Source organism: Coloeus monedula (genome assembly GCF_965178545.1).
Source record: "Coloeus monedula genome assembly, chromosome: 8".
In the NCBI taxonomy this organism is placed as follows: Eukaryota; Metazoa; Chordata; class Aves; order Passeriformes; family Corvidae; genus Coloeus; species Coloeus monedula.
In genome coordinates this window covers 18698102-18719162 of record NC_138788.1, presented here as the reverse complement: position 1 = coordinate 18719162, position 21061 = coordinate 18698102, and the positions used below count along the sequence as shown (strand labels likewise).

The 21061-nt window shown below is 48.2% G+C and overlaps 1 protein-coding gene across 1 annotated transcript in view; it reads right to left on the bottom strand.

Moving 5' to 3' along the window:
* Window positions 1–2636: 2636 nt before the first annotated feature.
* Window positions 2637–21061, bottom strand: part of PDLIM1 (PDZ and LIM domain 1) — a 43964-nt gene continuing 25539 nt past the window's right edge. The window contains exons 4-7 of the mRNA XM_082286624.1: window positions 14276–14466; window positions 7782–7936; window positions 4778–4895; window positions 2637–3132 (exon numbers count right to left, since the gene is read on the bottom strand). Of these exons, the coding sequence (XP_082142750.1) occupies window positions 2946–3132; window positions 4778–4895; window positions 7782–7936; window positions 14276–14466 (651 nt within the window). The 3' untranslated portion in view covers window positions 2637–2945. The remainder of the gene's footprint in view (window positions 3133–4777; window positions 4896–7781; window positions 7937–14275; window positions 14467–21061) is intronic.

Below are 21061 nucleotides of genomic sequence, written 5' to 3'. Positions count from 1 at the left end.
GTCCCACACCAGCCCTCTTCTCCAGCCTGCAATGGCCTGCAACTCCTGCTGTGGCTGTGCCTGAGGAGGGGGCTCGCACGACCCATCAGGGAGCAGAAGGCACGGACTCCACTGCACAAGGAGAAAGGGGATGCGTGGCAGTGGCAGGGAGGGATTGCCAATGTAAACTGAAGTAATCAGTGTTAAAAATGACAGATTGTGCCTTGTGCTGTGCTGCCCACCTTTGTGAGACAGTCCCTCTGGCAGGATGCTCACCCACTCACCAACTGCCTGACACGCTTCACATAGGAACCTTTTATGTGTTCCTTACATAACAATTTCTATAGCAGGCAGCTCAGTGTGGTTGCAAGGCATGGGTGACCCTATTTAACCTATTTTGTAGATATGCCAACTGTTAAACTCCTGAGGAATCTAGAAAGGCAGACTACAGTGAACACTGCAGTTGTCAAATATTTTGCCCTGCATCATAAAAGATTATTACATTCCTTTTCTCAGCCAGATACAGCAGAGAGCGGTCGAAGTCCTCAAGTAACGAATGTGAACTTCCTCAGCTAACCTGTTCCCACATAATAAATTGGATCAGCTCTGGGATCCATGTTAGAAACCTACACACCCAGACTACTGCACAAATCTTTTGTAGTCCCCAGCTCCTGTCAAGCCGCACACAATCAGTTTTCCCAGCTGTGCTGCCAGCCTGGCTGCAGGAGCTCAGGCCAGTGACAGAGCCTGTGGCCCTGCACAAAGAAGGGCTTGTCACCTGTTTGCAGTGCGGTGCTGGGTGGGAGGGCAGGGAAAGGCCAGGCATGGGCCAGGCTTGAATGCCCTCGCCTCCAAATCATCACAAGAGCAAATCATGAGGTTTTCTGGGACGAGCGCTGTTTTGCTGACAGACATTTGTGTACAAAAGAATGTAGTGACTGCAGGCACTGGAGGGCTCAGCCCAGGCTCCGGGCTGGGACATGGTGCTCCAGATGGCCTCGGCAGCCGGCGTTTTCCTGGGGGAGCCGTGAGCCCCCAGCCTGCTGAGACAGTGGGTGGCATGGAGCAGCCACAGTTCCACAGCAGGACAGGAGACTTGGTTCACAATGCAGCCAGAGCAGTTTGTGCCTACAGGGTCACTCCACCCCTGCAGGTCTGTGCTTCCCACCACTGCACTGGCTTTTTGTGCAGTCCAGCACAGCAGCAGCCTTTCCCTAGGGAAGTGTGCTGAAGAGGGGAGAGAATAAACCCCCTTTAGCAGCAGTGAGGGGAGATGTCATCCCAGCAGGCCAAAAAACCCTCCCCTCTTACCCTGGAAAATAAAGCTGCTTGTGCTACCTATCTGGAGTTTGTGCAGGTGTGTGTTGATGTGTGCCAGTGGCACAGAGAAGGCAAGCTTTTCCCAGGGATGAGCCAAACAAATGCTGGTTGAGCTATGGCAGCCTTGCTTGCCTCTGCCCATAGAAGGAGCCTGAGGGAATTAACTAAATTTAGCTGGGTTGGTGAATTAGTCCTCTCCCCAACCTGCCCAAAAGCTGCACAGTTTATCTGAACAGTGGGAGGCTTAGAGCCATGGTGACAGGTCAGCTTTACCTCAGATGAGGATTGGGTTTGGGGTTATGTTTGAGCTTGGATATTTTGCTTTATTTGTCTTCTGTTGGTTTTATTTTTGCAAGGCAGCTGTGCTGTGGTAAAGGAAACACAGGGCGCAGCAGTACAGACAGCACTGCTGAACACAGACAGGACTTTGCAGGGCAGGGACATGATGCTGTCTGTAGCTGTTGCATATGCACCCACTAACTCCAGCGGCCCTGTGCTGGCCAGAGAGTGCTGTGTGCAGCTACAAACCCACCCTGCTGATTTCAACCATCGGCAATTCATTTTAAAGGAAAGATGACACATCTTAGAATCCGTTTATTTTTACACCATTAAGAACAGCCAGCATCTCATTTAGAGATGTGAGAGAAATAACCACTGCAGGCCTCCTCTCTACATGGGTGGAAGTTCTGCTCAGGCACCATCAGCCCCTTGTCCAGGGCACAAGGGGCATGTGCCCCCCTCTCCACATCACCCCAAAGGCACCCTCCAGCAACTGTGCACAGCAGCAGCACTAGGAGCAGGGTGATGCCTTGGGCAGCCACATGTGCTTCCCCCAGGGGGAGCCAGAACAGGGACCGTGGCCACTCAAACCTTCGCTCTAGGATTCCCTGGTTTCCAGCAAGCATCAAGTGATCATTTTTCTCATAGAGCTCAGTTTGTGACTGTGTGGAACAAAGGCACATCTGGGGTGATGCAGTAGCAGGAAACACTGATGTGCCCAGTCCCATCATCATGAAGCAGTGCTGGACACAGAGGAGGCAGCTCTCGGCTGCCTTGCACGGGGGACAGGCCACCAGTCTGTTCTGAGGCTTGGCTGTGCTCAGCTGCCCCTTGCTGGGTGCCAGCAGGCAGCTGCTCACAGCTCAGCTGGCAGTAGGACCAGTCTGACTCAACTTTTTAAATCCTTCCCACTATTGTCCAGGATAAACAGAGCCATGGACTGGGCACCTCTTCTGCTGCCCAGGGATCCCCAATCCAGTGCACAAGGAAAACAGCAGAAAGCAGACACTTCTGCCTTGTGGATTCACCCCATTTATTGAAGGCAAACAGATGGCAAATAACTGGAACACAGAAAAGTTGTAATCTGACTTTGGCCTCTGATTTTCCTGTGTGATTGACACCACAATGAAGGAAAAAAAAAATTGTGTATTAAAAAAAAAGTGAGAGGATTAAAAGAATGTTGAACAATTAGTGACATCAGTGACATCTCATGTGAACAGATGGAAGATTAATAATGACAAGGAAATTCAAAGCCATGCCTAGCATTCCTTACTGCAAACAAGATTCTGCAGGGGGTAGGGATAATGCTCTCCAAGGAAAATCAGCAGAGAATAACCCATCCACACTGGCTTTGTGAGCAGCATGGTTTACTTTGGGAAGACGGTGACCACCTCGTAGCCCTCCGGGGGAATCACCCGTTCCCGTGCATGCCTCTCGCAGTAGATTTGGTCTTCCACAAAGAAGTGTCCTTTCTGCTTGAGATTGGTGCCACAGTCGCTGCACACGTAGCACTCAGGATGGCGCTGCTTGTCCCGGATCTTCACAAACATCCCTCTGGGGAAGGAACCAGCACCCCTCAGTGCCCACCACTGTCTCCCTCTCCCCAGCCACCTCCCACTCAGCCCAGACCCACACCAGTCCTGAAGGTGAAGTTTTCTTCTGCTCCTGATGAGTCAAAGTACAGGCCCTACCTCTGGTCAGGCAGATGTTAACAGTGCTTTTAGAAGCCCAGCATGTGCTGGCATAGCAACTCTTCTCTAGAAAGAGTTTCCCAGCATTGATCTGCGTAAGTTTCACAGGGACAGCCACCTGTGGTGGCAAGAATTACTGTGATGGCATCTTTAGCTGGTGGCTGCAGATGGCACAACAGCATTCAAATGCCAAGGATCAAATGGCAGGCAGTAGCTTGACCATCTGGGGGAGCAAAACCCAGGTACAAACCAAGTGGATGGCAACACAAATGGAGAACTGCCGGGATGAAGGCTGCGCAGCCAGCACTGCCCTTTTTGCTAGTGACTGATATGCCAGGTCCATGTGGGAGAAGCACAGAGACCAAATCCTGGTTTTCATCTCAGACACAGCTGCTCGGGAGCTGCAGTGAACAGATCCAGCCAAATGTGGGCCAGCTCTTACTGGAAGACTTCACAGCTTAACCCAACAGATGACTACGAAAACTACAAAAACGACACAGCAATTTGTTAACTACCATCAGCCCCAACACAACAATTTTCCAGTATTATTTTGTTCCAGCAGCCATCTCTATTTTCTGTAATTCATTAGTTTTGAGTGCTATTCAAGGCCTTGTGCTTTCTCTCCAGACCTACTCAGCTGGTAGAATAATTACAGGGTTTGTCTCTGATTCATATTTTACAGGGTATGGATTGCCTCTGTAATCTCTGCTGGTCCAGATGCTCCGGCATGCCAGGACCATGCAATCACAGTGTATTGGGTCTCAGCAACAATCTGATAGCCTGTGGTGGGCAGCATCTGAGAAATCAGAATTCTGCCATTACAATGCAGGTTTGGCTACCAGTACTTGACTGCTGTGTAGTAAACTGTTAAGGGGACTGCAGGGAAGAATTTGAGGTTGAAAAACTGATCAACTCAAAGACATGGGTCGGGTGCCTCATGTGGTCACACTTAGGGTGCAGCAGCTCTCTCTATCAAACCCAAACCCCAGGTCTGCTGGAGTTGGATTTTACCCACTTTAATAAAGACAAAAAAACCATCTGCATAGACACAGTGGAGGTGTGAGGTCTTAACAGGAGAGTGGGGACCAGAATGCAGCTCTGCAGTCCCCACGGCCTCTGACCACCAAGGCAAGACTCCATGCCACACCTGGGAGCACTGAGACAGGAAATGCATTAAATACACAGGCCCTGAATGGAAAGGTCATTTTGTTTCCAAATGCTGTAAATGGATTTCAGGTAAGAAGCAAAACACTGCAGCAACAACTGCCTCAAGGTTTGTCTCACAGGGACTTGCTCTGGTTTCCACTGATACAGATCTGTAGATGCAAACTCCTGCCTCACTGCGGGGAATTGCAAAGTTAGTGTTATTAAAGCTGGTGAGAATAAATGTGCCTCAAGTCTCCTGGCTGCACTGGATGTGGGTAGGTGAAGTTGTTTGGGTGCAGTACCTCAGCCCCTGGCACAGGCATGGGCTGCTCACCTGCAACCCCAGGGACAGGCTTACTTACACAATGCCAGATCCACACTTGTCGCACATGGGCAGCTTCTGGGCATTCCCAATCGATGAGGCCACCTTTGTGGTAGGGGCTTTGACGCTCCTAAATCCAGACGGTTTGGTAGGGTCCCCTGGGGGTGGAAGGAGAGTGCTTCAGAGCATGTGAGATGCGTGGCTCGAGGCTGTTCCTCCCAAGCAGATGCTCTGCTGGGGGCATGACATTCTTTAACCCCAGCTCTGAGGTGGGGATTCATGCATATAAAGTGGGCAGGGATTTAGGGATGTGTGGGGAGGAAGGAGAGGAGGGACACAGCTGAACCTGGCCCTGGAAATGTGAGGGCCTGAGTTGGTGGGCAGTCAGATGAGAGTATCCGCTCATCTTAAAAGCCCATCAGACTTCAGCTGATGTGTCTCACATGCACAGATGCACAAAGCAAAGCAAAGCCCCAGCCTTGGCAGCACTGGAGTCTGCCTGATGTGTCCTGATCACACACTTAGGGTCAAGCTGATTCCCAGATTTGAGCTCAGAAAGAGGTGGGTGTCCTGGCAGGCTAGAGAGGACTGACAAAGTCCTTTTCCAGTCTGCTGTTTTACAGTGGAGCTGGTTTTCCCAAGACTTCTGGAAGATCTGGTTAACAAACTCCTCCTTGCAGAACCCTGGGACACTGGGGATAACCTTGCACTCCCCTGCTGTTGCACAGCATGCTCCAGGTATCTCCCTATTGCAACTTCTCTGGGGAAGGGAATTCCTGCAGGGTCTTCACAGGAGAAGTGCTGACCTGGATGCCTAAACCAGCAGTGGATCCTAGATGTGGGATATGAGGCAAGCCTTTAAATATCTGCAGGGAAAAAGGAGCCTTTTACAAAATGACACCAATGATGGGACTAATCATATAGGGACATTACCTATATGACTTTTCCAAGGGGCTCCACAGTTAACAAGGGAAGGAGGCTGCTGAGAATCCCATGATATTTCATCAGAAACACCTTGGACTGTGAGGGCCACTGATGAAACCCTTCTGACCAGTGTCAAACCAAGAGCACACTTAAAATGGGCATTCCCAGTGAAGCGGTGGAAACACCCTCCAAAGACACGCCCTGGTGACCAGCAAGGTCAGGAACTCACCACAGCCCAGGGCAGCGTCAGTGATAGAAGAGCTGAAGGAAAAGGGAGGAAATGCCTACCTCAGCTGTGGGGCGGGTGATGCTGCACTGGTTTGCCTTTAGGGCAGCCTTCAGCTCAGAGGTTTGTACTCAGTTCCGTGCAGATGCTGGTCCAGAGGTACAAGTTCCCTAACCCTCCGAACACAGCAAGAAGCACCTGGCCTCCAAGAGCTGCTGCAAGTGACCCTCACTGGGAAGCAAGCAGCAGCAGTCACATTTTCAGACTCTTCCCTATCACTTCTGTTCATTCCCTCTGCCTCAACCAGCACTTTGCTCTTATCAGCAACACTGACAGCACGTTTTAAAATCTCCCTTAATCAAACACCCACAGGAAACATGGCATGTTCCACCCAGTGGAACACTCCACTTTTGAGTACAAGGTCCGTCTTAAAAGACAAGCCGCGGTGCTTCCAGACACCCACACTCGGCCGCTGTGTCTGGCCCAGACTCTCAGCCAGTGTGAGTCAGCGAAGCCCAGTCAGTGATGCCCCAAGGGCCCTGTCCCAGCTGGGGATGGCTCACAGCTGCCATTCACAAGCCATTGCCTGGAGCCAGGCTGGGAGAAGCCGCCATCCAATGTGCCATTTATCACACGGAACGATCTGACTCGCAGCAGCGTGTGTTTGATGCTGGCCGGAGCACCACAGGCTGGGCCATGAGGCATTATCAACCCACTGTGGAATAATGCCAGAGCCTATCCCAGCCGGCCCGTGATAGGACAGGCAAACCTTGTGCCAGAGAATCCCAACAATGCTGCAAATCTTCAAAGAAATATAAAACAGAGAGGCTTTTGCTTCTTATCTTCTTCACCACTACTAAGCACAGGGGAGGACCTTGGCTTCGTGAGAAGTCCTGGCTACTCCTTCCATGCTGGAGCTGAACCCTGAGGGCAAGCTGTAAACACTCAATATTTAAAAGATGCTTTCAGGTAGGTATTTTAACAGCATATTAAAGACTCCACGATCCTGGTTTCTTTCTTCCTATTGTTTCCTTATTTCCTTCATTTTGCTGTTTCCCTACAGATCCCTCAGACCTACCAGCATTTGGCTGATCTGTTACTCTTAGTGGTATCTCAGCACCAGGCTTTTTTTGGATTAAACTGAATGCACCACTGCCAAGCTAATAACACGAAAGACAGAGTCTCAACTGGCCTAAGGACAAAAAAAGGCCATTCTTGGAATTCTTTTCCCATTCATTTGTTTATTTTATTTTATCTAAGGGGAGAAAACAGCACTATTTAGCCCCCAGTAAGTTAATAGGCCTTTTTATCTTTAAGTCTATAGCTCTGAACCGCACAAGTTCAGATGTCAGATCAAGAATGCCAAGAAGAGCAAATTTTCAGAGGTTAAAAGCTATGAACTGCTCACTGTAACCCAGCTTCTGTATTTTTACATTCAGCTGCACAAGTGGATACTTTTTCTTGTGTAGGGGGATGGAGTTCAGAAGCACTAGAACTCCCTGAAGAGCAGTATCTTGTGATAACATCCAAAGTCTTGAATCTAAGATGGTCTTTAATCAGTGAATATTATCTTAAAGGGGGTAAAACTTTAGAAACTATAGAAGGTTTTGTGACTTTTAAAATTCCTTTTTGATCACTCAGTGTTGCAAGGGTTTATTTCTGGAGCACTCAATGATTAAGCAATTATATGGGCCCAGAGACACTGGAACTAATCAGTGAGACAATATTAAGGAATCAAATTAGTGACAGGGTCTGTAGGTTTTTGTAGAAACCACTTACACGTTACCTTGAACAATCAATAGCTAAAAGGAAAATAGAGTTTTAAATGCTACTCAGCCCAAAGAATGGCAGAGCAGAAGAGCACACTCAGATCGGGTGTGCAGTAAGTACTCACCTTTCTCCTCTGACTCCAAGATCTCCTGCAACACAAGAAACGAAGCAGACTGTCTGGGTGGCTCATTTGACTCTTGATTCTCCTGCAGCATCTTGTAAACCTCAGATTGTTTGTCTATGGCAATGTTGCCTGGAGTCTGGTTATGCTGATCTAAACTGAGGAAGGAAAAGAGAATACACTTGTTAAACAGATGAAACTAAAGCCAATCCCTCCAGCAAACCTTTCAGAATGCATCATATGACTGAAGAATGAACGTGCAAAGCACATGCACGACAAGAGGTCATGAACATGGAGGTGCTGGATGTGCTCCGGCTGGGACTGGCACGCTGGGCTGTCTGTGCACGCCGCTGCCAGCAGCTGCTCGCCGATTGCCCCCAGCCAGTCGCCCAAGGGTTCTCCCTGCTTCACAACTACCATACACTCCAGCAACTAAAACCTTCTGCCTGGGAAATCACTGCTCTGTTAATAGGAAGATAAAGAATTCGTGTGCTGGGATGGCAATCCCACGTGGTAGCTGTGCCATCCACGCATGTTCCCTGCATGCATAAACTACCTTACACTATGGTGAATCCCAAACTAAGTGAAGTTTATTCCATTAAAAAGAAATCTTTGCAAGTACTTTATGAATTGCTTGTAAATGTCACCTTCACAAGGTAACAGCTGTAGGATCTAACTAGAAGATTCCCTGACTGGCAGTAATTTAGTTTGGTTTCCAAGTGAGTGTTACTATTTCCACTTCATAGGTGGAGGCTCTGAGGCACAGCCCATTTACAGTACTTCACTAAGGTTAATGAGCAGGCCAAGGACAGAGATTTCTGCCTGCTAAGGCTAAGCCCTCAGTGAGCTGCCCCGAGGTGCTGCTGCCACCCCTCACCTCGACCTAGAGCCCAAGGTGCTTCAGGGGCAGCTTTTTACAGTGCAGGGTCATTGTGCCACTGGAAGGGTCTTTGGGGATAAAAAAAAGAGTCTGGAGGCAGTACCTAGGATATTCTCCGCATCCAGTGGGTAGAGGATAGGCTTAAACTCCAGGAGGATATTTAGAATATCCCTTGGGAAAAGCTTTCCAATGTCTATTGACACTGAAATACCAGAGGAGATTATCATGGACAGGTGAGCAACCTCCAAACTAAAGGATTTGAAAATAGTTTGGACAAGTATACAGTGGGAATTATTTAAATCAATGGTTTAAATTGCCAAATGCTGGACTAAGGGATGGACTAAAGGACACAGGAAGTTCCTGCCTGCCTTGTGTTCTGTAGCTGCAGTAAAACATATACAATAAAATGAAATAGCTGACAAATCTCCTCTGATGGCTCAATTGTATAATGCAGTCTTATAAATGTAAATGGTCTACTCAGTTTCACCATTCCTGCACTCTGTGATTGCATGAAAAGTACATAAACATCCTGAGGTTCAGACTAAATTGCAGAGGGAAATCTTTTTCTTGAGGAGGCAACTGCATACTTTCCATGCCAATGAGCAATTGAGTCATCCGGGAGTTACTCTACATAATAAACTCTTCAAGCATCAGAAGTAAAATCATCACATGAGTTATAAAATGCTATTTCCATAAAAAGAATTTCATTAAATGCTTCCATCTTTAGCAATTTTCAGTGGAGCAGGAAGCACATTAGACATGCAAGCAGTTGAACCTTTGAAGCCCGAATCTCAGTTACTGAACCCAAAATAAAATAATTATGTGCCTTCTATTAGACAGAAGATGTCCCATGCTCCACATCACATTCATCTCATGTAAACTCAATACTCCACCGCTCTATCCACCCATAAAAACATTATGCAAGAAGCCTTTCATTGCAGATTGCATACTAAGAATGTTTCAATAACATGCATCCAAAAAGCAAAGGCTAAATCATCTTAAAAAGCACTAGAGTCAAACAAAGCCATCACATTTCAACCATGCATTGTGGCAGTGTGAAACATACAGATCAGCTCTCCCAGGTATGCACCCTATACGTACACTTACACATACAAGACTTCCGAAAGACTGTAAAAAGCATCAAACCTGAATTTGTACCAGTGGAGTAAAACACCTCAGGGCAGAAGGCTATGCTGCTTAAATTAAAAAACATCACCAGAAAGCATGTGTATCTTTTGAAAATGCAAGGCCACAGGCACAGAAATTCTATCTGCAAGATGGTGAGTCTCTGTATGCCAGCTGGTTTTTGGCACCTCCTGTTACACAAGTACTTTATCTGCAGCAATCACCAGCAACTGGAGTCCTTTACCATGCACTCAAGAGCCCTCATGTAGAAACTTTGTAGGGAACAACCCCAACTACTTTTATTGGGTCTTATACACACATTACTGGATCTCATTGCTGCTACCATGGGCAACTTGCAACACTGACTAACACTGGATCACTGAGCCTTAAATATTGGCGAGAAGATGGTAATAAAAACCATAAAGACATAGCATTACACAGAATTTTCAGAAAGCAGAGTTTATTTTTTACTAATGATATTTTACTATTTTATGCCAGCCCATTTTGCAAAGTTTACAAGGATCTCGAGGCTACAGGAAGGCCCAGTGCTTGGAGCACTCCCTTTTGCTATGAAACAATTGCTGGTGTCTCAGGCTCCATTGTGAGCACTATCAGCTCTCCAGGCCAGCACAGAGAGCTGGCAGTGTGACCACTTCTGGTACGCACGGCACTGACTACAAGCCAGAGCAGTGACTTACAGAAAGTAACTGCACTGAGTAACAAGGCAGGAGTAAATCCTCAGCCTCCCGCTATGTCTTGGCTGCTGGCACATGGCAAAGCTTGGCTGTGTGGGTGCAGGGGTGAGGACACCAGATTTTCTGCTTTGAAGCACATGGTTCCCAGAAGGGAACTGTGAGCAGTCCAGGAGCCATGAAATCTGGCTGTGTCCTTTTCTGTCCCATGGAGGCCCTGGGATTGACCAGTGCCCTGGACCACAAGTCACACACCTGCAAGCTGCTTGGTCACATAGGAGAAGGTTCACAATTCATTCTTGACTAGACCCCTCCTGCGAGATAGATAAACGTGCTTTCTGTTTCACCCATCCTGACACTGTCACTTAGAGGCACGGGCCAGGGGTTCCCAAGTACCACAAAGACATCAAACAGGACCCAGGCCTTGCGATGCTGAGGCTCACCACACATCTACAGACCTCAGAGCATGTTGAGCATCCTCCACTCCTTTGTGCAGAGGTAGCCTGTGCTGCAGCAACCTCTGCAGACAAGTGGGCAGGGGTGGGAACAGAGACTGTCCCTCCATGTGCCTGGTGCCTGCCAGGCTGCTCCAAACTCATGAGTGCTGTCAGCCAGAGATGGAGACCATGGGTACCTGCTTCAGCCTGAAATGAAACAAGCTCAGCACACACCCTTGGCCAGTGAAACAAAAGAACAAAGACTGGCAGCACCTGTCAGTCACAAACAACATAAGCCATTTCAAGTGCAGGAAAAACACCAGCTTTCAGGATAAAGTGCTCTCCTACCCTTAGCAAAGCCATCTGCTGCAGGTGGCTCCTCCAGAAAAGCCACCAGCTGCTGTCAGGTCCCGCTGTATGGGTGTGCAGGGGGCAATGGACATACTGACAGGCTAAAAACATGTTTGGGTGTTTCCCACGGTGTTGGGCACAGACACGAGGCAGAGAAAGCTCTTGTGAAGAGTCATGCACTAACATTGGAAGGGTGAAATGTAAATGCTGTTTTCTTGTGACCGGACAATGCCATGAGCCACAGACGAGGACGAGGGACTCGTGGACACCGAAATGCGGATGAGCAGATGTGCTGAGCTGGCTGCAGAGGTTGTGGGCAGGTTACCTGGGGAAATCAGGGCTAACAGAAGAGATCTGCCCCTGCAGGGTGTCCATGATGTTGCTCTGCGAATAGAGCTGCAAGGGAGAATTGAACTGCACGTGCAGCACTTTGAGTCCCGGCACCTCCACTTCCACAGGGCTGTTGGGGCAGACCTGGGCCGCGTGCTTCAGCTGCTCGGGCCCCACTCGGAGCTGGCTGGGGCTGGAGGCGCTGCTGTGCCTGCGCCGCGGCTCGGAGCTCTGCAGAGGGTCATACACGGAGGCGATGGGAGCCTGCATCGCACCCCCCGGCCATGGGCGGCTGCCGGCCCACGCGGCCACATGGGCAGTGTGAGGCGGGGTTGTTTAAGGTTTGTTTGGGGTTTACATTGCCAAATTGAGGGGAAAATGCAGAGGAGGAAGAAAGGAAAGAAGAAAGAAATTAATGAAGGACAAAGCCAAATATTTCAAGCCATCAAGCAGCTGCAGAATACTGTCTGAAGGACACACCACTGAATACACAACTTTACATTAAAGGCTTCTGGCTAATGCTGTGCCTCTGGTCTCACACTCCAGGGGTGTCCACACAAAAACTAAAAATCAAGCACTCTACTGAGAAGCAAATGCATGGGCTGTAAAAGCAATGAAGAAATGGCAGCAGGGGTTTCATTATACACTAACTCCCTGTGCACACACTTGTGGTCCCACTGTCCAGACAAGAAATGCCACCTTCACTGCTGCTCTTCTCAAAGCTAGCCTGGGCATTCTACTGAGGAGAAATCTCACCTCCCATCCCAAACCAGATGTGCTCAGCAGTGGTGCTTCTCCCTCCCCACCTGCTTTGTGACATCACATCCAGTGGAGATATTTGCGTTTATTTCTTTATGTACTACAGCCCTGCATTTACACCATACACCCTCTAAAGATGAAGCACAGACTAGGTCTCCAGTCATGTCACCATGTGCAGTGGCAGGATCAGGTGCTGGGTTCAGATAGGCTGTGTATCTGCAGTGTTCAGGATGGGGATGCAGATAAATGTCAAGTAAACCCAGAGCAAGGTCAGCCATGTACCAAATAACTCAGCAAAACAGATGGGCAGGAATTTAAAGGCAGCTGGAAAGGTGTGTGAAGGGAGAACCAACACATCCTGTGCTTGTGCACTGGGGAGACTACAGTGAGTTTTTAATGGCAAGCTGAGGTCTCTGGCTCCCACTGAAAACCAGCAGTAATTTAATTGCTTTTGATGACTCTGTAAACAAAAGCATATTAGCATCAAAGGCCTCATCCACAGTTTCCCCAGCATTCCTTTGCCACTTGCTGTGTTTCAGCAAGGAGAAGATGAAAGAGATGCCATGTATCCAAGATGGAGCAGGGCTGGCAATGGACCTTCCTGCTAGGAGGAGCAGAGTGAGCCACAGCCCGAGAAGGAACCCACCTCTTTGCTGATCCCAGCAAGAGAAAGGGATCAGCTACAATTTTCCAGCCAAATCTACCTGGCTTCCAGGGAGTGCTCTCACACGGAGGGGACTCCAGACTAGACCAAAGATGGTGTCTGACTGCCAGACCTGCATTAACCTGGTCTCATCAGGTTAATGCAAAGTCAGATTTTCCTTGTCCTTGCTCTGCTTTTGCCCAGACCCTGAAGGAGGCTGCTGAGTCTACCAGAAGCAAATGAGGAACAATCTGTCAGCTCGTCTACCAGCTGCAGCACTGTAACTGCCTAGAAAGGACCATGCTGCAGACATGGCTGCCAATGCAAGGAGCTTTCATTGAGCTTGAGGTTTCACTCACGAGAAAGTTTCCAGGCTTGTGTTAAACCACAATCCCAGGTCTTTGTACCCTGCAACAGCAGAGGCTGAAGTTACTTTTGTCTCCCCATTCACAAGTCAGAAATTTAGCCAAGTATTACCGAAAGCACTGGTCTTCCAGCTTTTATTATAAAAACAGCCAAAGCAGTTTGATACTGCTATACAGAGACTTAGGGCAGTTAAGCAACCTGACCATTACAGCCACAGCCAGAAAGCTTTCAGATAGCTCCTAGTTTATTATCTCCAATGAAAAAAGGGGAACTTTGAAATTCTAGGGTAAAATAATGTCTTTGGTGAGGCTCAGCTGCACACACAAAAATGAACAGGCCCTTTTAAGGTTGGGACCCTTTCCAATCTCATACATAAAACCCCTCACACAGCAATGAATGTTTCAGCTATGTTTCAAAACTCCTGTGAAAAGCAAAGTTTGATAATAAAATACAGAAACAGCCAAACTGAGGCTGAGCCTGTCTGTGAATCCCAGGCCAGCTGGAAACAGGGACGGGTGTGCCTGCTGCACTAGCTGGTGCCTTTCCTGCCCAGCATTGCAGTGAAGCTGGCACAAAACCCTAACTTTAGGGAGTGCTTGTAACAAGCTATCAGGCACCTGTTCAGACCAGCGGGCTGGTACGTCATGCTGAACGCACGCGGAAACTGCGTCGGTCTCTGCTAAACAAAGAAACACAACAGCATTAATTTCATATCTGCACCTCATGAAACGTTCCCCACTCCTCCGAACCCTGTCCCTGGGAACACCATTCACGCTCGTGCCTCTTCTACTTCCCTTGTCCTGAAAGAGAACTTTTCTTGGTTTAACAAACAGGTACCCTCGCAGTGAACTCGTGTCTCCTGAAGCCTTTCCCTGGAGGCCCAGGGAGGGAGGGGAGGCGAAGGAGGTACTTACGGCTTGGTAGGCTCCAGGGCCCCAGGTGCTGTTTTTGTCTCCACTGCACTGTTGAAGGTCTGGATGTTCTCTGAGGAGTAGAGGCCTGCCGGGCTGTTGTACTGAGCAGTGATCACCCTGGGGGCAGAAGCTGTGGCAGCAGTGAAGGGCACTGCACTCCGATTGTGTGCACTTCCTATGTGCCTTATTTCCTGCATGCAAAGGAGCAGAGGCAACAATCAGAGGTGCTCAGACATGCAGGTGGATGTGACAGGGCAGCCCCACAGCCACCGCAGTGGTGGCCTTCATGTGTGGTCTCAGCTGAGGAGCAGGTGACCACGACCACCAAAGCAAGTGAGCATCCTCCATGTGTTGTGAGTGCCCATCCTGGATGGCTTCAGGATGACCTTCAGGACATTTCAGAGTTGACACACTGGGAACATAAGAGCTCAGAAACACTGCCAGAGCTATTAGCTCAAGGTGCCACACACCTGGGAGCTCCTGCAAGCCTATGGTAAGCTATGGGACCAACCTTCTCATGCAAGACTACAGATTCTAAGCATTCCTTGCAATTCCTGAGAGGGTTAATTTCTGTGGAAAAGTGAAGATGAGAGGCAGAAAGAGGAGCACTTCTCAATGACATCTGAAAGTCTGGCTTCCTTTAGATAAGACAACCCAAAAAGAAGGAATTTGTCATTACTACAAGGGCTCTGGAGCATCTCTGCTCCTCCAGTTAAGACTGGGGTTCACAGCTGTCTTTGATGAACAACTTTGGAATTTCTGAAGAAGAAATTTATGGGGAATTATAAGGTAAAACTGGGTTGTGAGCTATAAAACCTGCCTGCAGAGGCACATGGCAGCACAAAGGAGCACGTGGAGGCACACAGAGGCTTGTCTCAACCGGACCCTGGGGGGAGGAGGTGTCACAAGGCAGATCCCCCCAGAGAGGAGCCTGCCGGGAGCTGACGGACAAGTGAACAGCAAGTGATCACCCCATAAAAGGACATTTAGGAAATGTGTTACTGATGTGGCAACACAAGATAGGTCATGCCATATAAAGAAATACTGTGCCTTGGAAAGGTGTATAAAACCAACTCACTCCTTTGAATAAATGATTCAGATTCCCTGCCAGTCTGGGTCCGAGATTCAATTGCCAACAAAATTCCCACAACAAAGGTGTGAAGATGACCATTGTTATTACAAAAGATTGTCCACAGGCAGTCACAGCTAACTTTTAGCAACTTCTTCAGTGTCAGAAGTACAAGATATCACTCAGATGTTCTGGGTTTGCTGCAAACTGGAGGCTTCCAGCAGTAGGAGAATACACTTAGAAACACAGGCTACAATCTAATAAGAACAGGGGCAATTCCAAGTCAAGTAAGACTCGAGCTAAGACTCTCCTTAACCACAGGCAGTGCTAACAAAAATGAGGACATTTCTAAGCCCCATCACCAGTTCAGTAGGCTGGGAATTAGCAGCCTTGCGGCAGAGATAACATCCAGGGCTTATTTCTCCCCAGAGAAGATGCTTGACCAAGTAAGGAGAAAGTATAATGGAGCCTCACTAGAGCAGGCGTAAGAAAGGACTAACAGCCACAGGGCTGGCTGAGATATCGAAGGCTAAGAGATGGCACCAAACCATGATTTTTGAAATGTTTCAGCCAGCTGTAGAGATTGGGCATGGCTTCAATACACAGCTAACAGCCAATGGCACAGGATGAAACAGGGCACTTCCCGGCATGCTGGGCCCATGGGTCCCAGCTCTAATTAACACGCCTAGTTCTCACTCCTACTCTATACAGGCACTGACTCCCTACAGCAATGACGTGAGCTTTTACTGCCCTACGAACATCTCACAGCAGTTGTTTGATATAGTTACAGGATAAACACTCCTTAGAAAAAAGTATGACTTAAATCCCCCTACAGATCTTTCTTTAAATCACTTTTTTGTCTCCAGACTTCCTCAGGCAGCTGGCCAGCCTTCCCAGACTGACAGGTGGGAGTCATCTCACTTCATGGCATTCAAATGCTATTTATGGCATCAAGCAGAGCATAGGACGCCTTGGAGAAGAGTGGCGTGGATCCAAACACCCTCATGAATTACAAGTCATTTGAAATCATTTGAATCAAGATGTTCAGGTGCAGAGTGACAAGGCTGCTCTCCCATGGCTTTCTGGCCAATTTGTATGGATGTTAGCCATGAAGCTTTCCCACATACCAAAGGAAAAAAGACCCTGGAGTAATTAGCTAATCTCCCTTTGTTGCAATCTCATTCAAACCACATAACAGGACTTGTGAAAATAGTCTTTCCCATGGCAAACTCATGGATTTTAGCAAAAAAAAAAATTTACTTTAGCCTGTATATCAAACCATGGGGAACAGTTATCTTATATCAGCACTAAAAACACATGCTAGACCACCATGCAGAGGCCATGAGTGGGAGAGGGTTACAGATGTGCACATAAATAGTCAGTTTCATGAAAGACTGAGGCAAAAGGTTTAGGCTAAGGAGGTTATATTCTTAGGTCAAATAGGCTCAAAGTTGAAACCATGTCACAACATGCATTGAGGAAACATTTAAGCATTAACCAAGAATTAGAGAAAGGGAAGTAATTTACAGTTTGGTTTGGCTTTTTTTAACTCTGGCTTCCTAAGAAAGTAAGGTGTCTCAATTACATAGCCAACATGCACATGGGCATGTTGAATCTTTGAATGTGTCAGCCAAGCCCAAATTAGTTTGAACAGTGATGGAGGCCTCAAGGATCCTTAATTTCCTGCAAGTGTTGAGAAAATAGGGCAGCTACCTGGAGAAGAGAGACTGACATCACATTAGTGCCTTGACTCCAAGAACTGCCACACACTCCGGCACAGAATCCACATAGGACCTTTTGTCCTACTTTTGGCCACCAGGTAGGTTTTCTGCTGTGCAGTAACACCAAGACCATAAGTCCAGCTTTCCAAAGTGTTGGGACATCTTCAGGAGCTCTCAGGTGTAGAGAGGTCACTGACTATAAGGGAGTTTATAACAGTTAAATAGAGAAATTGGTGCAGAAGCTGATGTCAGAAGATTAGAAAAATCCCATCTGGAGAACAGCACAGAAGGTGAATAACCCAAGAATCTACAGACAAGTATGACAAGAGCACTAACAGTATAAAGGGCATTTGGACAATCCAAATTCTCCAGCACTTCCTGTTACGCCAAGCTGTTCTTTCTGCTCGAGCTGTGGAAGGAATTTACAAAGAACAAGTGCCTTCATGATCCCAAGATCAAAAGATAACATGTTCTCACTGTCAAATACATTTATCAAGGGATTTTCCAGAACTGCCAATCTAGGGCCTGTGCTGTGCAGCAGTTTTGTTAAAGCCCCTGATCATGGAGTCGTGTTTATGTGATAGTCTCTCATTCAATACTAGAAAAAAAATCAGGTAAGTGACACTCCCAAAAACCTGTCTACCAACAGGCAAGTGGAAAATGCTAATGCAAAAACCCAGCTGTACTGTGCATATATGTGGGGACAGCACCTGGTTTATGTATTTGAGATGCCTAGGGTTTGCAGCATCTCTAAGGCTGTGGCAATCCCAGGACCAACACAAGGAAAACGGGGCAAGTAGCATTAAACAGCATCCCTGGACGGAGCACAGACTGCTAAAGCAGTAAGCAATGGTCTGTTTGCAAAGGAAGAACTGGCAGTCAGCTAAAAGGGCATGATCTTATCTAGTCAGGACATGACCTACTCTTTCTTTGAGAGTAGTATAGAGGAGTGTGACCAATGTTAGATCTCTTCAGAGATACCTTCTGTTGGCACCTGCAGGCAGAACTGGAAGCACTTGCCTCACTCTCCCTGCAAGCTGTGGCACTTCCTCAGTCCCCTTATACCAGCCCTGTCAGCAGCGAGCAGGGATACCAGCAGTGGTTATTTTGGTCTGAAGCTGGGGTATGGAAGCTCCCAAGCCACCAGGTAGGATATTCAAGAGCAGTATTTTACCACTATAAACTGATACCATGATACTTCAACTGCTTTGTCTGCACAGACATCAGCCTTGCTCCCCTCCTTCCTTTGCAGGGGTTATGTTTCCAGAGGAGCCAGCAGAGTGACTAGACCAAGCTAAACTAGATTAGCAGCTGCACAGACTTCTCTGCCAGCTGATTCCAAACTCCAGCTTCACTTTGAAAATGAAGCCATTCCTTCAACAGACCCCTCCCTACCTGAAACTACACCATCTATAAGAACAAGCTCCAAGTGGCTTTGGAGCACAACCCCACATGCTCCCACTGCAAATGTCCCCATCTCACAGAAAAAGCTATTTTTCAATCCCAAAGACAAACAACGTTTGTAGGACCCTAGCTTCACGTCAGATATGCACATCTTCTGCCAGGTGAGTTTTCTGGGTGTTGGTGTTAGTGGCAGTAGCCCTCTCCAGGGGGCAGATGGGACACAGCTGTGTGCTGCAGGAGCTGCAACAGGGCCACTCTAGCTGGGTGCTAAGGGGGTCCCACCACTGTCCTCTCAGCACAGAGCTGCCAGCAAAGGTGCCATGCTGTGAGGATGGGGAAAACATCCCTGTACCAGGGCAGGAAGCAGATCAGCATTTCCTACTGCACCAGCTGCAGGCTGCGTCATGGGGAATTATCTGGGAAAACAATGGCCCTTTCCTCCCTCTCATATGAGGCCGTCTTCAGTGATGCTGACATCCAGGCTGTGAAATCCCCACAGCTACATCAGCTGTCACTTCTGTGTCTGGAGCCAGCCAGTGGCTTGTGGCACGGGCTTCCCCCTCACCAATTGGACCTGTTTGATCAGGGCATGCGACTCCAGGGAAATTCCCCGCTGTCAGTGAAGCAGACAGCCAGACCAGGATGAGCCACCTCTATCAGCTGAGCTGGGACTCATCCTATGCACCAGTGGCATAAAGCCATCTGGACACCTCCATGGCCTTGTGCCCTTGAGCAGGCTCGGAGCAGACTGGGGTGAGGGTGGGTTCTTGGGTCCCTTCCACCCTGCAGTGACGTGGCCAAGGCCATCCTGTGCAAGGCCTGCACTGACCTCACTACCACCAGAAACAGGAAAAATCTGGAGGCTTTTTGTACTCACTAAATAAACTAAACCAAGATGTGAGGGGTCAGACAGCCTCTCCCGTAAGTGGGGTTTTCCTCTCCCCACAGCATGGCCTGAAGGCATCCAGCTGGGCTGGGCCCTCATAGGTGCTGGCTAATCCCCCGCTGCCACCACACTACAGCACCCTCACTCCCCTGCCTGCCCCCTGCCCCTTCCCAGGTGACCTCTCTTCAATCTCTGGAGGAAAGAGAGGTCAAACATGGAGCAGGGGGCTGCTTGAAGCCAAAAACTAATTTCAGGTGTGCAGTAGTGATTTAGAGACTGGCCAGCAGAGTTATTTCCTAAAGCTCCAGCTCTTGGAATCAGGGGATTCACTCTGACCTCATGTCCCAAACTAAAAAAAAAAATTTAAAAAATCAGCACCCAGACACTGCAGGGAAAAGCAAAGCCCCCACAGCCCCATGCAGCCAAGTGAGCCAGCAAAACTCGCTGCCTCACGGGGCCTCAGAAACATGGGATGTTTTTGCATCCCAAGTCACAGCCCAGAAGCTCAGGGCAGGCGATGCTGGATTGCACACCTTGAGAGCCATGCCAAAAGGAAACAAGATTAAACATTTCTCAGTACAAATGTTTACTCAGCTCTAAGAAAACGGGCCCCTGACCAAACCAGAGAGTGAGAGCATTGTGGTGCTGTGGGCAGTGGAAGAGAGCAGAGACCAGCAGGCAAACCCCCCAGCTCCATCCTTGCCTTTGCAAAGTCACCCAGGGAGCAAAGGCCGTACTCAAGACCAGCTGACGTGTCTGGGGGAGGCCACTCGTGCCAAACACGCAGCAACGGCTCAGGAGAGGACATCTTTACGGCAAACTCTGCCCCATGCTATGTTTCATCAGCTGCAATCACAAGTATTAAGAAGTGCCTTTACTTTCAGCTCTCTCTCTGTTATTGTTTGGGGTTTTTCAGCTATGGAAAGATCTTTTGCAATGCTTTGAAATCTGATTAAAAATTAGGAAGGGTTTGGGGTTTTGTTATTGTAGGGGTGTAAAACAACAAGACTGGCTTCCCACATCCTCTCTCTCCACATCCCTGACACATTCCACTCCCATGCAGTAACACCTTTTAACCAAAACCAGCAGGTCACGATATGCCAGCACAGCTCCCAGTCTCAAACAGTGTTGTTACTTTATATACCTATTGCTTCATGCATTGCCCACACATGCACAGCCTTATCAAAGGCCAAGCCAGTCACACACCCAGCTTCTATAGCCCCCGCCTGCTTCGTATCCAAGGAAATAAAATACACAAGACGGAAACAATGACATCACTCTGCAAGGAAAAGGATGAGCACAGGACAGACACTTTTAAGAAGGAAGACAGAATTGGCTGGTCTGTTTCTCTCATCCTAAAAATACCCTGATTCACCCTCAGAGCTCCTCCAGCTGCTAACCTCTGTCTGAAGGTTATTTCTATTAAATAAAAAATCCTTATATTTGAAAGCTCTTACTTCTTGTGATTAAGAAGAGCTGAACTATCCACCTCAAACCAAGAATTTTCAATGACATTCTCAAGGTCTGATGTTAATATTTGTGCCTTATTGCAAGGAGGTATATAGCCTTCAGGGAGATGGACAAGTTTTTGGAGACAGCCCTGGTGTTGACTGCCCTTGAAGGTGGACTCTCTCAGCTCTTTCCCTACATTAGTTCACTCAGCAAAAACTGAGACCTGGACCCCACTGGCATCTGTGTCTTACAAA